The sequence below is a fragment of the Danio rerio genome, chromosome 6 (genome assembly GCF_052040795.2).
Source record: "Danio rerio strain M-AB ecotype USA chromosome 6, GRCz13ab, whole genome shotgun sequence".
Lineage (NCBI taxonomy): Eukaryota > Metazoa > Chordata > Actinopteri > Cypriniformes > Danionidae > Danio > Danio rerio.
In genome coordinates this window covers 60,308,977-60,330,063 of record NC_141026.1, presented here as the reverse complement: position 1 = coordinate 60,330,063, position 21,087 = coordinate 60,308,977, and the positions used below count along the sequence as shown (strand labels likewise).

Genomic DNA, 21,087 nt, shown 5'->3' with positions numbered 1-21,087 from the left:
TGAAAGCATTTCTTGGGTGCCGCAGACGAAATTGAAGAGCGAGCCACGAAATGCCGCCATGGGCCGCTAGATCATACTAAATCCCCCATTTAAAACGTCATCACTGAGTGAATGTCACTTTATAACAGTTGTCATAAGCATGCATAAAATCTCATTCACATTCATAGCTTTTGTCATGACTTTTAAACACCCCATCAAGTAAAGTGTTACAACAAGTTTATGCATAAAACTGGACACATCACTTTAGATCCAAGATGCTTCATGGTCAGTAGTGATTGGGTCAGTAGCACAAGATTCACTAAAGACATTTTACGAAAAATGAACAGTAGCCATCATTTACTAACTACCATGTTGTTCTACACCTGTACGACTTTCTTTCTGCAGAAATCCAACTTTAAAAATATTAAATTCTAATTATTTTCACAAGCAAACAAGGCAAGATGATCTGCAGATAATACATATTTTTCTTTCACAGTATAAAAGGAGCTGTACATTCTGCTAAACATCTCCTTCATGTGATCTGCTAAAGAAAGAAAGTCACATGGATGACATTATGGTGAGTAAATGATCTGTTGTTACTGGGTAAATTACACACAATCTTGACTTCTACCACAGATGTTTCTCGCATTATGAGCCTTCGTGACTTCAGAAAGTCAGAACTGACTAATAAGTATTTATTTTGTATATTTTAACAATTCAAATGTCTAGATAAGAGTTTATTATACGGTCCCATTTGCAAGTATTACTAATTTGAACTAAACAACAATGCATTTTTACAGTATTTATTCATCTCTGTTGACATTAGTAAGTAAATGTCCATTGTTAAACCTATGATAGCAAAATTACAGAACTAAATTTGATTTTTATTTAATAAATGTTGAAATTAACATTCACTGTGATTAAAAAATTATTTTGGCATTGCTATTTTGTGTGAAACAAGGCATTTATAATAAGAATCATTCGCTACCATAAACAACTTTATTAAAGGATCATTTAGCACCAAAACACAAGTTTATTGTCTCTTAGGGCTCTATTTTGACGGTCCATGCGCAAAGTGCAAAGTGCAGGGCGCAAACGCTTTCAGGGCGTGTCTGAATCCACTTTTGCTAATTTAAGGGTGGAAAAATCCGCTTTGGCCGTGGCGCATGGTCTAAAAGGGTTGAGTTTATTTTCTTAATGAGTTATAGGTGTGTTTTGAGAATAAACCAATCAGAGTCTCATCTCCCATTCCCTTTAAGACCCAGCTGCGTCGCACCATAAGCACATTTGCTATTTACATGATGTAAAGTAAGTGTAAGTGGAAAAACTGAGTGATTCACTAGCAAGAAAACAGTTAAACAGAGCATCTGCAGCGCGAGAATGAGAGATAAGGCATCTCATAATTCACTTTCAATTTCGCTCTCGTGGATAAGGAAACCTTGTATGCAGACATCAATTAGCATTTAAATAATTAATTTTGTTTGTTAAGCGCACATATTTGTTTCAAAACTATTTCTAGATTCAGTTCTAATTTCCAGCAAACGAATAAATGAACAAAAATAACGAAGTGCGGTCAAACAACTGAGTTATATCCTAATACACATGCTGTGCCCCATATGACCACTTACAACCCCTTAACGTATTAAAAAAAAAAGAAGAAGAAGAAGAAGAAAAAAAAGAGAGTAAACCCAAGGAATCATCTTTGAATATTTTTTTTTTCAGTGGCAGGTTTGGAATAAGCAGATAAAAAGTAAACTTCGCAGAATTTTTATTTTCGAGTGAACTGAATTTTTTTAATGACAAGGCAAGCAAAACTGGAAATAAGGTTGAATACTAAAAAAATAAATGACAAAAGTCAAGATAACAAATATTTTTATGTTGCTTTAACTTATTTTAATAAGTTAATCAGCATTCAACTAAAAATTTGCAAAAAGTTTATTTTTTTTTAGTTATGCAAAGTTTAACTTAATATTTTTAGTCAGTTTTATATAAGTTGAAGTGACTAGAAAGATTAATTTGATTCATCTATAAAATGCAAAGCTGCCAAAAAACGTTTACAGTGTAATTATAGTCATAATATTACAATTTTATTTGAGTAATGCATTTTAATAAGTTAATCAGGTTTTAACAAAAATTACACAAAGATGACTAGAAAGGTTAATTTTATTTATCTATAAAATGTAATAGAACAAATCATTTTATACAGTGTAATTACAGTCATTCTGCAATTTTATTTCAGTACTTTAAAGACCTCCGTGATGTTGGCACCCCATAAAAACAAATGATCCCCAAAACTATGCCATTCGTTTGTGCTACGTTTGTGCTGATTTGTGCCGCAAAAACGAACGCTTGTGCTAGTTTGGGGTCTGAGATATTAAGCATAATTTTTTTTGACCATGTAACGTCACAGCCATGTCACCCTGCAGCCCAAGACCGGTTACTCACTGAAGCTAAGCAGGGCTGAGCCTGGTCAGTACCTGGATGGGAGACCACTAGGGAACACTAGGTTGCTGTTGAAAGTGGTGTTAGTGAGGCCAGCAGGGGGCGCTCAACCTGTATTCTGTGTGAGTCCTAATGCCCCAGTAAAAGTGAAGGGGACACTATACTGTCAGTGAGCGCCGTCTTTCGGATGAGACGTTAAACCGAGGTCCCGACTCTCTGTGGTCATTAAAAATCCCATGGCACTTCTCGTGAAAGAGCAGGGGTGTAACCCTGGTGGCCTGGCCAAAGTCCCTCTATCGGCCCTTACGATCATGGCCTCTTAATCATCCCCTTCCACTGAATTGGCTCTATCACTGTCTCTCCACTCCACCAATAGCTGGTGTGTGGTGAGCGCACTGGCGCCATTGTCCTGTGGCTGACGTCGCATCATCCAATTGGATGCTGCACACTGGTGGTGGTGTGGAGAGACCCCCCTCATGATTGTGAAGTGCTTTGGGTGTATGGCCATACACAATAAATGCGCTATATAAATCCACACATTACAATACATTACTTTACACCCCATGTTGCGCTAAAATAAACACTTTGTCTATTTTCGTTGTTTAGATATAATCAAAATATTTCGGGAGCCGTGACGTCACTCTCCACCCCAGGTTGTCTAAATCCCACCAAACTGGTGCCATTCATTTGTGCTCGATTTGTGCCGTTAATAAACACTGTATCTATGTTTATTGATTAGATATTGCCTAACGAATGACACCAGTTTTGTGCCATTTAGAGGAAATGAGGTGGCTTCACGGCTCCCGAAATATTTTGCTTATATGTAAATGAGGAAAATAGATACAGTGTTTGTTTTATATCTCACAAACGAGATTATTGGAGATTATTTGTTTTTATAGGGTGCCAACTTCACTGAGGTACTTTAAAGTGTCGATTATACAAGAGTAATTTATTCATTCATTCATTCATTCATTCATTTTCTTGTCAGCTTAGTCCCTTTATTAATCCGCGGTCGCAACAGCGGAATGAACTTATCCAGCAAGTTTTTACGCAGCGGATGCCCTTCCAGCTGCAACCCATCTCTGGGAAACATCCACACACACATTCAAACACACACTCATACACTAGACAATTTAGCCTAGCCAGTTCACCTGTACCGCATGTCTTTGGACTGTGGGGGAAACCGGAGCACCCAGAGGAAACCCATGCGAAGGCAGGGAGAACATGCAAACTTCACACAGAAACGCCAACTGAGCCGACGTTCGAACCAGCGACCTTCTTGCTGTGAGGCGATAGCACTACCTACTGCGCCACTGCCTCGCCCACAAGAGTAATTTAACAGCGGTTAATTGAGATTTAGAACAAGCAAATTTGGCTTATAATGCGAGAGAAACCTGTTGACGGCTATTGAAAAGTTTCTAGAAATGCACAGACACTATTGAGACGACGACCAGATCATCAGAATGCATTTCCACACAGCAGCCCAGCTCAGCAGCTGATTGGCCAGAAAAAAAAAAAAAAAAAAAAACACACCCTGCATTCAAATCTGGCTATTTGCCTAAAACCTCTGTGGGCATACTGACTGGCGACGGAGAGGAAAACCCCACAGACTGATTAAAACCCACAGCGTTTATTGATTGTTGCCTGTAGCAGGAGGAAAGCTGATATTTCAGAGCCATTTCATCACACACACACACACACACACACACACACACACACACACACACACACACACACACACACACACACACACACACACACACACACACACACACACACAGGTGATTTTAAAGACCCCATATTAAAGAAACATGAAGTTGCCACAAGACTTTGTTGGCTTTTATCAAACATTAGCTTGGCACAAACAACATGACAGCAAATGGACTAGTTTAAATTATATGATACTCCTAGATTAAGGGAATGTAAAAGATAGCACAAACTGAGGCACAATAAATTGCAGTTGATAATGCCTGAGAACAGTGTGAATTTAGAATAATATTACATAGCAGACATTTAAAGTGTACTAACATTGGGCTGGAATCCCCTACAAACTGCATTTAAAGTTGTAATGTTCTCAGAATATGTATTTGTTTATGATATTCGAATAACTTTGCAGTCATTTTGATTCACTTCATTTGAATCAATTTGTTGCCGAAAGCCCCTCCCCCTTCCATAACCTAACTTTGTTCTAATTGGTCAGCTGTGGCCAAGTTAAAACCTGGTTGAAAAACACTGCTCTACAAAATGTTTACATGCATTTAAAGTCAGAAAACATTGTATATCAAAATATATGTTTGATTATTATATTACAATCATTCATTTAATCATTTTCTTTTTGGCGTGTACAGAAGCTGATCTGGGATCAGGTAATCATATGAAATCGCTCATTTAGAGGTTGCATATGAAGGGCGATGATTGACGCACAGCTTTTATGGAAAGAATGTGAATGCAGACATTTTTATGTTAATTTCAATATGCTTTCAAGATTGAAAATACATGAGAAATATGGGAAAATCCTTAATAATAGAATAATAGCAGGACAGAATGGTAAAATACGGGAGAATCCCAGCAAAAACGGGAGGGCTGACATGCATGAAGTGAACAAGAAGTGTTTGTGGAAAAACACTTGATGAGCGCAAAACGTCTTTGTAAGGGAAGGATAAACATCTTTGAAGAAACACAAAACATCTTTGCGAGGGAAGGCAAAACGTCTTTGCGAGGGAACGCAAAACATCTTTGCGAGGGAACACAAAACATCTTAGCGAGGGAACGCAAAACATCTTTGTAAAGGAACGCAAAACATCTTAGCGAGGGAACGCAAAACATCTTTGTAAAGGAACGCAAAACATCTCTGCGAGGGAACGCAAAACATCTTTGCGAGGGAACGCAAAACATCTTAGCGAGGGAACGCAAAACATCTTTGCGAGGGAACGCAAAACATCTTTGTAAAGGAACGCAAAACATCTCTGCGAGGGAACGCAAAACATCTTTGCGAGGGAACGCAAAACATCTTAGCGAGGGAACGCAAAACATCTTAGCGAGGGGACGCAAAACATCTTAGCGAGGGGACGCAAAACATCTTTGCGAGGGAACGCAAAACATCTCTGCGAGGGAACGCAAAACATCTCTGCGAGGGAACGCAAAACATCTTTGCGAGGGAATGCAAAACATCTTTGCGAGGGAACGCAAAACATCTTAGCGAGGGAACGCAAAACATCTCTGCGAGGGAACGCAAAACATCTCTGCGAGGGAACGCAAAACAACTTTGCGAGGGAATGCAAAACATCTTAGCGAGGGAACGCAAAACATCTTTGCGAGGGAACGCAAAACATCTTAGCGAGGGAACGCAAAACATCTTTGTAAAGGAACGCAAAACATCTTTGCGAGGGGACGCAAAACATCTTTGCGAGGGAACGCAAAACATCTTAGCGAGGGAACGCAAAACATCTTTGTAAAGGAACGCAAAACATCTCTGCGAGGGAACGCAAAACATCTTTGTGAGGGAACGCAAAACATCTTTGCGAGGGAACGCAAAACATCTTTGTAAAGGAACGCAAAACATCTTTGTAAAGGAACGCAAAACATCTTTGCGAGGGAACGCAAAACATCTCTGCGAGGGAACGCAAAACATCTTTGCGAGGGAACGCAAAACACCTTAGCGAGGGAACGCAAAACATCTTTGTAAAGGAACACAAAACATCTCTGCGAGGGAACGCAAAACATCTTCGCGAGGGAACGCAAAACATCTTAGCGAGGGAACGCAAAACATCTTTGTAAAGGAACACAAAACATCTAAGCGAGGGGACGCAAAACATTTTTGCCAGGGAACACAAAACATCTCTGCGAGAGAACGCAAAACATCTTTGCCAGGGAACACAAAACATCTCTGCGAGGGAACACAAAACATCTCTGCGAGGGAACACAAAACATCTCTGCGAGGGAACACAAAACATCTCTGCGAGGGAACGCAAAACATCTTAGCGAGGGGCCAAGTTAAAACCTGGTTGAAAAACACTGCTCTACAAAATGTTTACATGCATTTAAAGTCAGAAAACATTGTATATCAAAATATATGTTTGATTATTATATTACAATCATTCATTTAATCATTTTCTTTTTGGCGTGTACAGAAGCTGATCTGGGATCAGGTAATCATATGAAATCGCTCATTTAGAGGTTGCATATGAAGGGCGATGATTGACGCACAGCTTTTATGGAAAGAATGTGAATGCAGACATTTTTATGTTAATTTCAATATGCTTTCAAGATTGAAAATACATGAGAAATATGGGAAAATCCTTAATAATAGAATAATAGCAGGACAGAATGGTAAAATACGGGAGAATCCCAGCAAAAACGGGAGGGCTGACATGCATGAAGTGAACAAGAAGTGTTTGTGGAAAAACACTTGATGAGCGCAAAACGTCTTTGTAAGGGAAGGATAAACATCTTTGAAGAAACACAAAACATCTTTGCGAGGGAAGGCAAAACGTCTTTGCGAGGGAACGCAAAACATCTTTGCGAGGGAACACAAAACATCTCTGCGAGGGAACGCAAAACATCTTTGCGAGGGAATGCAAAACATCTTTGCGAGGGAACGCAAAACATCTTAGCGAGGGAACGCAAAACATCTCTGCGAGGGAACGCAAAACATCTCTGCGAGGGAACGCAAAACAACTTTGCGAGGGAATGCAAAACATCTTAGCGAGGGAACGCAAAACATCTTTGCGAGGGAACGCAAAACATCTTAGCGAGGGAACGCAAAACATCTTTGTAAAGGAACGCAAAACATCTTTGCGAGGGGACGCAAAACATCTTTGCGAGGGAACGCAAAACATCTTAGCGAGGGAACGCAAAACATCTTTGTAAAGGAACGCAAAACATCTTTGTAAAGGAACGCAAAACATCTTTGCGAGGGAACGCAAAACATCTCTGCGAGGGAACGCAAAACATCTTTGCGAGGGAACGCAAAACACCTTAGCGAGGGAACGCAAAACATCTTTGTAAAGGAACACAAAACATCTCTGCGAGGGAACGCAAAACATCTTCGCGAGGGAACGCAAAACATCTTAGCGAGGGAACGCAAAACATCTTTGTAAAGGAACACAAAACATCTAAGCGAGGGGACGCAAAACATTTTTGCCAGGGAACACAAAACATCTCTGCGAGAGAACGCAAAACATCTTTGCCAGGGAACACAAAACATCTCTGCGAGGGAACACAAAACATCTCTGCGAGGGAACACAAAACATCTCTGCGAGGGAACACAAAACATCTCTGCGAGGGAACGCAAAACATCTCTGCGAAGGAACGCAAAACATCTCTGCGAGGGAACGCAAAACATCTCTGCGAGGGAACGCAAAACATCTCTGCGAGGAACCACAAAATATCTCTGCGAGGGAACGCAAAACATCTCTGCGAGGGAACGCAAAACATCTTTGCTAGGGAACGCAAAACGTCTTTGCTAGGGAACGCAAAACGTCTTTGCTAGGGAACGCAAAACGTCTTTGCTAGGGAATGCAAAACGTCTTTGCTAGGGAACAGAAAACATCTTTGCGAGGGATCAAAAAACATCGTAGCGAGGAAACGCAAAACATCTTAGCGAGGGAACGCAAAACATCTTAGCGAGGGAACGCAAAACATCTTTGAGAGGGAATGCAAAAACTTAAATATATATAAATATATATATATATATTTTCCTATCACTGTTTTTTTTCTCCCACCCATGTTTTTCTCCCTTTAAACTTTAAACTTCCACCAATTTTTTCCCCACCATCCCATCCCTTCCGGGTCTTCGTAGAGTCAGAGATGACTCTAACGTCATGTCTGATTTTTTTACTTTGCAGATTGTTTACATTGGATGATTTTTTTTAAACCCTTATGAGCTGCTATTTATTATGCATAACAATTTTATAGCGATAATTTAAATCAATATGTCCAGCAATAACATCAATATTTCTTGTTTTATGTTTTTAAAAATATGAAATTACCCTCTTAATACCCAGTGTTAATTAACATCTGCAATTTTTAGATTTAGATCATTTTATGAGGCCTTTAAATCAGATGCAATACCATTTTAATGCCAGTTTAAACAGCTGAAAGACTGATTTACAACCAGTGAGTATGCACACATTCATTCTGGGCAAAGATTTTCCCTATGCATGGAAGAAAAACAAGGCAATTAACAAGACGGCTAATTGATTCCCACAACACAGAGATTTTTGATCTATAAATGCACCAAACACCTCGAAATAAAACAAATCTACAAACTCCCTCTTGATTAGTCAGAGGCGCGTTAAGAAATACCATAAGACGGGAGCCTTTCTCGGAGATTATTCCGAGATACTGCAACACCTAGAGAGAAAAAATGGGATTATCCACAAAAAAAGATGATATTTTACAAACTAGCGATATACTTGTAACATTTCTGAGCCTGATGAGGATGTGTGAGCTACAGCCCTGCACCCAAACACCTTGATGAACAGAATCAGTGTGTTGGCTTTTTAACACCACTGTTAGTCACTATCTGATTGGGTTTGGACAGCTTTAGTGTACCTATGGAGGGAAGTCTGTCTCGAATATTGCTCCTAGACACTGTGACTCCTGAGGAAACATAAAACAAGACCTCTGAGGAAAGTGTTAGAAAATCTGATTAAATGTAATGATGATAAATGTATTAATCACAACGAACTCTATTGAAATGGGAAGACCTGACAACCAGTTACACTTTTTAGGACACATTTATAATAAATATTCCCTTATTGCTGAAGATGGAAGTCTTCATTTTAATTCTTAAAGGAAAATAGGCACATTTCAGCTCCCCAACAGTTAAATATTTGAGTTTTACCATTTTATGATTTATTCAGTCGATCTCTGGGCCTGGCGTGAGCACATTAGCTTAGCTTAGCATAGATCATTGAATTGGATTAGACCGTTAGCATCTCGTTTACAGATGACCAAAGTTTTGATCCCTGCAATGACCAAAGTTTTGAGTTTTGATTAGATTTTTCTTTTAAAGTTAATTCATGTACTAAGACTCTTCTGTAGTTACATAATGTACTAAAGAAAGGCAGTTCTGTCTTAATACATGTTAGTTAAAAAAAAAAAAAACTTCTAGGCCAATATGTGCTATAGGTGAATTGATGTACTAAACGTTCCGTAGTGTATGAGTCTGTGTGAATGTGAGAGTGTATAGGCATTTCTCAGTGCTAGGTTGCAGCTGGAAGGGCATCTGCCATGTAAAGCATATGCCGGAATAGTTGCCGGTTCATTCCACTGTAGATATACCTGATAAATAAGGGATTAAGCCGAAGAAAAACAAATAAATGAATGAATGACAATGTAGTTATTATAAATCGTATAGAAATGACGTAAACTGTTTGGTCATTTTTGATCGAGATGCTAATGGTCTAATCCAATTCAATGATCTATGCTAAGCTAAGCTAAAGTGCTCTTGCCAGACCCGAAGATTGACTGAATGCATTCAAAAAAAAGATAAATCTCAACTCTTTAACTCTAGGGGAGCTGAAAAATAAGCCTATTTTAAAAAGAAGTAGAGTTTTCTTTTATATTCCTTTTGTATAAATAATTTTTTTTTCTTATTTTGAAAAGACTAATATATCTGAGAGTTTATCATTTTAATTCTTAAAGGAAACAAGCCAATTTTTCAGCCCCCGCAACAGTTAAACATTTGAGTTTTACCATTTTTTGATTCATTCAGCCGATCTCTGGGCCTGGCGAGAACACATTAGCTTAGCTTAGCATAGATCATTGAATTGGGTTAGACCGTTAGCATCTCGTTTACAGATGACCAAAGTTTTGATACCTGCAATGACCAAACTTTTGAGTTTAGATTTGATTTTTTCTCTCTAAGTTAATTCATGTACTAAGACTCTTCTGTAATTACATCATGTACTTAGACAGGCAGTTCTGTCTTAGCACATGTTAGTTAAAAAAACAAAAAAACTTTTCTAGGCCAATATGCGCTATAGGTGAATTGATTAACTTAACTGTCAGTAGTCTATGAGTGTGTGTGAATGTGAGAGTGTATAGGTGTTTCCCAGTGCTGGGTTGCAGCTGGAAGGGCATCTGCCATGTAAAGCATATGCAAGAATAGTTGGCGGTTCATTCCACTGTAAATATACCTAATAAATAAGGGATTAAGCCTTTAAATTAATTAAGGGCTTAAATTAAGGGATTAATATAAATAGTATAGAAAATTACAAAAACTGTTTGGTCATTTTTGATCGAGATGCTAACGGTCTAATCCGATTTAATGATGTATGCTAAGCTAAAGTACTCTCGGCAGACCCAAAGATCAACTGAATGCATTCAAAAAAGATAAAACTCAACTCTTTAACTCTAGGGGAGCTGAAAAATGAGCGCATTTTAAAAAGAAGTAGAGTTTTCTTTTATATTCCTTTTGTATAAATAAAATTAAAAGAAATTCTTAATTTGAAAAGACAAATATATCTGAGAGTTTATCAAGCAAGACTGCTTTAATTTTAAAATATAGCCAAATTTAGTTTATGGACTGATTTGAAGTAGAAAGAAACCTCTTTTCACTTAAATTGTGCTGGTGCTCATCAGTAACCTGTCTTGAGAGTCCAAAAGCAATAACAGTGCTATGTTTATTTTAGTTGTTGTTTATCACATAGTGTTTAAATGCACTTTAAGTAAAATGCATCTTCCTTAATTTCAAAATAACTAGAACAGTTTTATATATTTTGTATGTGATTATGTACTCACATTATCCCAAATATATTGAAGAATGTTTAAATCCAGAAAAATAAGCTAACTATTGAGATGAAAGGTGTGCTGTGTGTTCATGCTTGTGACGTGGCACATAAACAAAGCATAAACCTTGCATAAACAAACAAACAAAAAAAAAGTATTGCACCAAACTTTTGACCGGTAGCATGAAATAAATAAAAATGACATATGAAGGTGCTAATCAAATGAATTGATCACAACAAGCAACTTCATGCACCAGCACCAAATGAGTGAAAAAGAGTTAACATTGACAAAAGTACAGCACAGATGCATGAGTACCAGAAGAGGGCAGAGTTTCACGACACTCAAGTTTCTGAGTAACAGCGACACCTACAAATGGAAAGACAGTCAAAGCTAGTGTTCATACATCAATACAGCCGAGAATCAAACAAAACACATCGCAACAAACTGTTAAAGTAAATGGAAAGACTATTAAAGGGACAGTTCACCCAAAATGAAAATATTCTTATCATTTACTCACACACAAGTGCAGTGGAATTAATTAAAAAGGGGTAAACCATGTGCCCCTTTAACTTATTTAATATTAACATTCTGGTTGTTCTGAGTGTGCCAGTTTAGGTTCAGTTCAACACACAGTTCAGATGTTTTGATTATAATGTGTTCAAAAGTGTCATGTTGAGGGCGTGTACACAGCTTGCTGTTTTAGGCCCCGTTTACACTAGTGCGTTTTAGTTTTAAAAGGGCGTTTTAGAATGAAAACGATCCGCGTCCACACTCGCGTTTTACCCAGCGTTTCTGAACTGCTCTCCGTCCACACCAAAACGCTGAAAACGCACATCACGTGACCACACACACACACTCTTGGGCAAGCGCTGCAGCCCATCTACCCAGATGAGAGCAGTGCTAGTCGGACTTCTCATCAAGCATCTCCCGCTGGATCTAATCTCACTATATTTATTAAACGGGATATTTCATTCATCTTGTTGTCTTTATCTAACGACATATTCCCTGACTTTGGTCATTGGAATCTATTACTTTTTCTCAGGTAACGTGTTTTGGCTAAGCGCAAAGATAAGTTAATGATTAATGTAAGCACGTAGTCTACATTCTGTATATTGACTGATCGCTTGCCTTTATTTCCTATAATGTATAAACTTATTGTATGTTATACTTTTAGAATGGCCATTATCGATTATTAAAACTGATATTCAGCAAAAGAGAGGGGATGTTTCGTATTTTCACTGAAATTGAAAGGAGGCAGTTGTTATCGGCTCCGTTTTGCTATAAATATCCACAAAGTGAAGATGACGCTCATATATGCAGCACGACGCCTCAACATTTCTGCTGTCTAAGTTGCTAATATTAAAATAAAAATAGGCAGTTCCTTAAATCACGTTTACATTTTATTGTTGAGAAAGTGAAACAACGTAGCCAAGGTGATGTGAATGAAGTTATAAAGTGCACTGTTCCCTGTGAAGATTTACCCGAGTCCTCGGTATAGTCTGTTTTCCATATCAAACTGAGAAGAAGAGATGCAGCCTTGATCAAACTTGCGAAGTCTGAACTTACAAGGAGAGAATGCAGGACTGAACTGTGTGTGTTAAAGGCTACTTAATATTGAGGAAAAGCCCCAATCAGAGAAGCGAATGTCTGCAGAACAGCCTCCGTTTTCAGATGTCTCCGTTTTTGCTCATCCACACTGAGACGGAGCAGCAGCGTTTCAGAATGAAAACGGCCTCTCCAGCGTTTTCGAAACGCTCCGTTTTCCGTAGTGTGGACGGTTGGCGTAACCGTAGCAAAACTTATGCGTTTTTAAACTAAAACGCATTAGTGTAAACGGGGCCTTAGTTGCTTCACAGGTTTGGCTTCCCGCAAAACGTAACAAGGGGGCGGAGCCAAGAGCTCCCACGCTCTGTGTTTGCAACAGACAGGCAGACAGACAGAGAGAAGCTAAGCTAAGCTAAGATGAGCATTCAGCCGTACATGTACGACTCGGACACAGACCAAGCAGAGAGTACAAAATCATTTGTGTCTTTGTATTGTGTCTTAGAACTTCCGATTCCGTCGCCTATGGGAGAAATGACTAGGAATAATAAACGGCAGAAAATGGTCAAACTACTTGCTCAACATACAAATGTTTGCATGACTATACAGACCAAGTAGAGTAATATAATAAGAAAATATCAAATTGCAACATCAAGCAGCGTAACGAGCAGTTTTTAACGTCAAAAAAATGAATGGAAGAGAATGTGACTGGAAGTCGCGAGACAAAAAGATTCAAATGGCAGCGCCCGCTCGTCGGCGGAGAATAAGGTGGATAGTCTCGTTGTACAAGTGCCGAGCTTGTACACCAAGACTAATAACCACACACACTGAATTAACTTAGACTGAGGCACCGAATGCGCCGCGACACAGCACACCAGACATTCAGTGACGCGGCAAAAACATGAAGTGTCCCGAATCGTCGCGTCACGCATTCCAGAACTCCAAACACAAGCCTCCACCAGGTCAAACACAACGGTGCCGCGGCCGCCGAGCCGCTGACCCGAAGCTCTGCAGCGTGCACCCCGACAAAAACCCATGCCCAGAACTCTGAAATGCACGGCGCCGTGCCACGCAAAAGGTACAAGCAATAAATCCGATTAGAGCGATAATGTGGAGAATATTGATCTTGTGTTGAGCCCAATGAGCCTTTCATCAAAAAATAAAGCACGGGTGTTCCTTTAGTGATATCGCTTTGACTCACACGCTGAAAATGGCGGACGTGAAACAACAAACTGAGGATATGATCATGACGCGAGGCTGTCAATCAATATTGGTGGGCGGGGGGAGCGCACTCCTACGTCAAGTTGCGGTCGGTCTGAAAACAGCTCCAATTGGCCCTCCGTTTTTATGTTGTTAAATTGAAAAAAAAGGACTGAAAAAAGGACTGTGTGTGTTTATATCAGCCCAATATGACGGTCTATACACTATACTTACACACATGTCTGTCCAAACAGCTTGAAAAGTAGATTTTTCACCATAGGTACCCTTTAACATATCAGTGTTTACAAATTTAAGTAGATTAAAACAATAAAGTAACTTCAAGAATTGTTTTGTTTCAGTTCAATTTAGTTTGAACAAACAGCAAATGTAATTGTTTGACTATGGTTTCTTTCTTCTGTTGAACACAAAACAAGATATTCTGAAGAATGTTGCAAGGTTATTATAGTTAACGAAAACAAACGAAAAAACGAAAACAAAAATGTTAAATAATTTTTTCTAATTGAATAAAAAACAAAAAGGGTGATGCGGTGGCGCAGTGGGTAGCATGTTCGCCTCATGCGTTGTAGTAGAGTGCGTAGAGTATGAGTGTAAATGAGTGTGTGTGGATGTTTCCCAGTGAAAGGTTGCAGCTAGAAGAGCATCCACTGTGTAAAACTTGTGCTGGATAAGTTGGCGGTTCATTCCGCTGTAGCGACCCCAGATTAATAAAGGGACTAAGTAGAAAATGCATGAATAAAAATAAAAACAGGAGTTTTTTGCAAAACTAGAACTAACTGAAACTAACTAAAATAAAAATAAAAAAACTCCTTTGATTTTTCTTTGTAAATGTATTTAATACATAAGTCTACTATTAGAGGTAAATCTATTTACTTCACGCTGCCAGGAGATTGACCTGTACGGCACCTCAGAGTCTGTAGTCCTGCTGTCATTGGCCAGATCAAGCTGGTTTTCCTCCAGTCAGTCCAAAACAGGTTTGGAAAAAGAGGAGGATGAGCACATTTACTAATGCAGGGCTCGACAGTAAAGACTGCCCGATGGCCCGGGGCCAGCGTGCGAGACACTCGGGCCAGTGTACAGAATGTTACTGGCCGCCTTGTTACAAGTTTGGCTGCGACTGTCTGTCAATTGCGTGCAAATACAATCAAGGGTGCTTTCACACATAAGACGTTTGTTTCGGAATCTGTCTCGTTTCCCCTGTTAGCACGGTTTGTTTGCTATATGTGAATCCAGCAATCGCGCTCGCATACGCGCCAAATTAATCAGTCTGAGATCGCCTGAATGAGACGGATCGATTGTAGTGAGAAAACAAAACAATGCAGCGAACTAACGACGCAGGATATATCACAGTGTATAATGGTTGTGTAATAGCCATATATACGGCTATATGAAGAGAGAATGATGAGCAGGGCGAGATGTTAATCCTACCGGAAAATGTGTGCTTCATTTCTAATGCGAAAGTGAAACCATGCTGAACTATTACTAAGAGCTATTTATTCATTAGGAAAATTGACCGAACTTACCATCTGATAATATTTCCATATTTTAATCTTATAATATGTTGTGTTAGGCCTGTTGTTTTGTTCATTTCCGCTCTGACAGCTCGAAAAAAAGATAATTGATCTGCTTCGCGACCTGATGCAGTCTCTGTTCATCTGCTATGTCTCTCTATAATTTAAGCCTATATGCAGAATTCTAGCCAACGTTTCTTAAATAGATTGATTAATTCAATAGATAGATAGATTTTTACAAAACTTGACAATTGAAATGAGGCTCTGTATGAGAGAGGCTGACCTCTCTGATTTATATTTGGTGACGGTGTCTGTGGGGTGTTAAAATTGAAGTGCACATTTTTGCTTATAACATATTCCTTACACAACTGCTCAAAGTTTGGGGTCAGTATGATTGTTAAATATATTAAAATAAGCTTCTCCTGCTCACCGAGGCTGCATTTATTTAATCATTAATACAGCAAATATGTGAAATGTTGCACTATAAAATAACTGTTCAACAGTAGTTTATCATTTAATTTAATCATTTGACCAGTGATTTTAAAGAAATCACTTCAGAAATCAGTAACATTAATTATTATTGTTGTTATCATTATTAAATGTTATTATTATTAATGGTAATGGTAATAAAAGCAATAATGTCTGGAATAATAATTTTACTTGAAACTACATACAATAATTCAATAAGTATTAATAAATATTTAACAATTTAACTTTTATTTTTTTACATTTAATAAATGTAGCCTTGAACTGAATAATGTTCCATTAAAAAAAAAATCAATGAAACTTGTGACCGGTACCGTATATATATATATATATATATATTTTTTTTTTATATATATATACATATATATATATATATTTATATATATATATATTTTTATATATATATATATATATATATATATATATATATATATATATATATATATATATATAAAAATATATATATATATAAATATATATATATATATGTATATATATATAAAAAAAAAATATATATATATATATAAAAAAATATATATATATATATAAAAATATATATATATATATATATATATATATATATATATATATATATATATATATATATATATATACACACACACACACACACACACACACACACACACTCGCACACACACACATATCGATCGGGCCAGTAGAAAATATTCTTAGCGTTGAACCCTGTAATGTGAGACAGAATTTTCCTTTTTGGGTGAATAATGTCATTAATAGTTCCATTCATCTGCATGGAATATGATGGTAATGCCACTACTGTTGCATCCTCAAAAGACACAAGATAAATAATGTCGATGTGATTTTACCGAGGAAAGCGTCGACGAGGCAGCTGATGCCCCTCATGGCTCTGAAGAAGATCTGAGGCAGCTGTTTGAGGCAGGGGTGCTGGATCACCTCGTGAGGAACACTGTTTACACCCAACAACTGCTCCTGAAACTTCGGGGTGGAACTCACTATGACGGGATTGCTCAGGTCCACAGGATTACTAAAGGGGGAGAGACAAATGAACTTAACTGAAGGGCCAGGACACAACAAGCCAATGCCAAACAACTAGCATCAACAAAACCCAACTGAGTTGTCACCTTGCACTGGATCACATTTGGAGCAAAAAGCTGTGTGTGAACACATCAAACCAGTAGCTGACTTAAACTGGCGTTCTGCGCCTGCATGAAGAGATGTGTCTTTCCATGTTGTGCAGGGCAGTATCTGTTTTCTCATTCACAGCAAGAAGCCGGAGCTTCTGAAACATGCATGCAAAAATGCACCGCTTTCCCATTGACAATGAATAATTTCCGGCTACTTTGACGCTCTCAGCAGCAGCAGTGTGAATGCACAGATATGCTGATCAGATTCGATCCAACAGTATTTTAATAACAAGCTGTAAACACTGTATGAGGTTAATCTAAAAGTTTGTGCACACGGGAACGATTATTATGTGCAATTACCTTTTAACCGTTGTTAATACGTGTGTACTTGCATGCATTTGCCATTGTTAAAAAAGCAGAAATATACAATAATAGGGAAGAAAAATGTATCGCAACTTCTGCTTCACATCAACGTTAAACAGAGCTTGATGCAACACAGCTGAAAACAAAATGATCAGGCCTACTGGGAGAACAGTATTCGCAAAGAGTATATTTGTATATTTAAACAAACATAAATATAAGTCTTAAGAACTCATTTCTAATGACTATTTTCATGCATCTTTTCCATGTTGACAGCACGTAATATTTTGCTTGTTGTCTTGCAAGATACTAGTATTCAGCTTAGTGTTCAAGTGCAAATTAAAGACTTAACTAGGTAAATCAGACAAGGCATTAACCCCTTTCACACGTACAGACCTTTCTGGAAAATTACCGGCAATTTTCCGGAAAGGTGTGTATGTGTGAACAGGCCCTTTTTGAAAATAGCGGTAAATTCGTTCTGGCTATTTTACGGAAAGAGAAGTTGTAACATTAGCTGTAATTTGCCGGAATGCTGCGCTTTATGAACGCAGAGGGAAGTTTGCCGGAAAGAGCGCGTTCACGTCTAGAACGTGCTGACGTGAGACGTCTGCTTTAGCCAATCACAACAGTCAGACGTATTTACGTCCGCGCGGTTCAGGGGTCCGTTCTTCGTACCTCACTTAAATGATCTAAGATGATTTGACAGATCCTGGATCTTTTAATCTTGATAACTGATCTCTCGCTATTTTGGTTCTTCAAACAAGTTCGCGAATCAGATTAAAATGTTTGGATAAACTGATCTGAGATCGCTGCGTGTGTTGTGAAGGACAGATCTATCGATCCTCGAAATCATGATCAGCAGTGCAACGATTGGCTGACGGCACTTCAGCGTCATGACATCATCTGATTAATATTCAATTATCCAAGTGAGCAAAATTACATCAAATTAGCAGTAAACGGCTTGTTAAATATGACACGCAATAACCTTCCACATTTGTTGTGAGCTGCAGGCTTTACACTCTTATGTTTCAAAAGTATTGATCATGTATTTCATTGCAAATCAGTGTATTTAATTCTACATTTAGAAAAGATTTTCTTTACTATAGTAGCCGTTTTTTAATCGGTGTAAATAATAACTGGTTGTTTACAAAAGCGTTTTCATATTGGTAAAGGCGTCTGCAACTTTTGTGAAGCATCAAATCACCGGCATATTAACTGCCAAAAGATGTTTATGACTGCATAAATGTGTTATTGCTTTTTTTTAAAAAGTCACATATTCTGCATTTCTATTATACACAATTTGTACTAAAGCGATCTAAAAAGTTCATATCAATAAGTTTTCTCTGTGCACCACCAGGTGGCAGTCTTTGTACTTTTATTTCGAGGGTGCAGATTGCATAAGTTTTATTAATATATATAACTTTATTTATTTTATTAATGACTATAACTTTATATATATATATATATATATATATATATATATATATATATATATATATATATATATATATATATATGTATATATATATATATAGTTAAAAAATATGTACCATTTTCCCAAGTGTATATAACTACTACTGTAAGAAAATATCAGAATTCAGAACATACTTTCTGTATTATCTTTGCTTGAACTGAGCCGATCTAATCCTGTTTATATGAATTGAACCTGCTCCCGATCAGGTTTGACCTAGCAGAACTGTTGCCATGACAACAACTCTCGGATCAGCTTTGTAGAACGAAACGATCCTGGATTGTGTCAAATCGTCAATATCCAAATCCAGCTAACTGAGTAATCCACGTACGAAGAACAGACCCCTGGAGAATAAAAGACTTAGAATATTTTCCCTAGACACATTTAGCTGCTAGAAATTAGTCAAATAACGTTTATCTGTTCATCTTAATTAACTGTGTTAATAATTAAATAATTATCGATAAGATGCTTATGATAAGCTGTTGTTTGTTTACCTTCAAGCTTTGCGTGTGCCTGTGAAACAGCCTGTGAGCGCCAGCACACACACATATCATGAACATCTCGACATGCGAAAGTGTTTCTTTATATGTTTTCATCTGAGTTGATCCTGATCCACCCACAGAGTTTGTAATGTAGTCAAATGTTTACAAATACAAGTGCAGCCGTTTAGAGCTCATTCCTGGTTAATGATGTCAGAATTTACCGGTATTTTGGAATGGATGTGCGAATGCTTTTTTACCGGAAAAATTCCGTAACGTCCTCACCTGTGTGAACAGAGCTTTTTTGAATTTACCGGTAAAGTCTTTCCGGAAATTTTCCAGACATTTACTTAATCTTAAGTACTCACTTTTCTTAAGTAAAGTCGACTAATCACTTTAAAAGCAATGAGTTTGCTCACTTTTCGTCAGTGAAACCCCTTTTTACAGTACAGTATGTTGCATATATGGTTATCATGATAAAATTATCATTTTAAAACTTAATATTGAACAATATTAAGTATTAGAATACCAAAAAATTAACAAAAATCCATTTGAACATTAAAAGACATCATATTATAGATCATACATAGACACAGCCATCCACATCTACTTTTGATTGTTTTAATGTTTTGATGTATAACTGTGGTTTGTTCTGTAGACAACCAAAATAACTTTCTTTAAGGGGGCTAATAATATTGATCACAGCATAATATTTTTACTATAATATACAATACATATATTAATATAGTTTACATAATATATATATATTAGTATTTAATAATTAGAACAGATATTCCTGCCAAACTAAAAACAAAAAAAGTTTTCTCTAGAATAAAAATACAGTAGGAAATAGCGGGAGAGAAATGTTTGTTTTTGAAAAAGAACGACAAATTTCACAGGAGTGATGATCATCTTGTATTCACCTGTATGTGTTAAAGTGAAATCAACTAATCATACATGGAAAACAAAGCACTGAAGTCAGTTTTACTGCAGACCTGAGCATGTGTAGAAAGCGATACCACGTCTGAGCCACGCAGTCATTGTCCATCTCTGCTGGGATGAGACTGGCGTCCTCTTCTGGCACTTTAAACGGAGGAAACGACGGACCGTACATGAACCTCAGCAGCCTGTGTGGACGACAACAAGAAGGTCAAACAAACAAAAGCAGCAACTTCAGTAAAATGACCAGAAACCTTTATGCTGTGATCACACTAGACGCGAAACACGCGGATAAATCCTGCTGTTTGCTCGTAAATAGCAGCGTGAACATTTGAGTTTACTCGCTTCATTCGTGCGTCAAATTCACTTCAGAATAGACGTGGATGAGCAGGGCTTCTGTCTGCCCGGTGACTGTAGCTTCGTTGCTAAATGGCTAACATGGATTTTATTAAGAAAATAACAGTGTTTATGTGTTTTAGGAAGTCTGAAAAACAGCGTTGATACGTTTAGGGTCGTGTCTGAGTCCACTACATCCTTTCAGAGGTGCATCCAGCTCTGTGAGCTCATCAACTCCTCCAGAAACTAAACCTGGATGATGGAGACTTTCAGCGCTGCTTCTGACTGAGCCAAGCCCAGTTTGATGACTTGTTGTCGGTGTCGGCTGGAGGATTACCCCCGGTACACCAACAACAGGCGTACGTCACAATTGCGTCCCCACAAGAGCAAGCTCCTGATTGGTTAACGCAGCATGAATGTGCACTAAAGGTCAGATTTTTGAACTCGAGCGATTTGCGCGAAACGCG

At 37.9% G+C, this 21,087-nt stretch overlaps 2 protein-coding genes across 11 annotated transcripts in view; one reads left to right on the top strand and one right to left on the bottom strand.

The window, feature by feature from the left end:
• LOC147843705 (uncharacterized) overlaps positions 1 to 21,087 on the top strand; it is a 999,056-nt gene that overhangs the window by 622,831 nt on the left and 355,138 nt on the right. The gene's annotated exons all lie outside the window — the stretch shown is intronic.
• The window catches only part of ralgapb (Ral GTPase activating protein non-catalytic subunit beta), a 471,588-nt gene that overhangs the window by 419,138 nt on the left and 31,363 nt on the right, over positions 1 to 21,087 (bottom strand). For 4 of the 10 annotated variants that reach the window (XR_015494301.1, XR_015494302.1, XM_087258130.1 and 1 more), the window contains exons 6-7: positions 20,341 to 20,472; positions 16,757 to 16,935 (exon numbers count right to left, since the gene is read on the bottom strand). Coding sequence is in view for 7 of the 10 variants with exons in the window: in XM_087258130.1 (XP_087114256.1) it covers positions 16,757 to 16,935; positions 20,341 to 20,472 (311 nt within the window). In the remaining 3 variants the exon portion in view is untranslated. Of the gene's footprint in view, positions 1 to 8,727; positions 8,776 to 8,976; positions 9,025 to 11,472; positions 11,524 to 16,756; positions 16,936 to 20,340; positions 20,473 to 21,087 lie in introns of all 10 variants that reach the window. The other 6 variants (XM_087258132.1, XM_087258126.1, XM_087258127.1 and 3 more) reach the window with 2 other exon arrangements.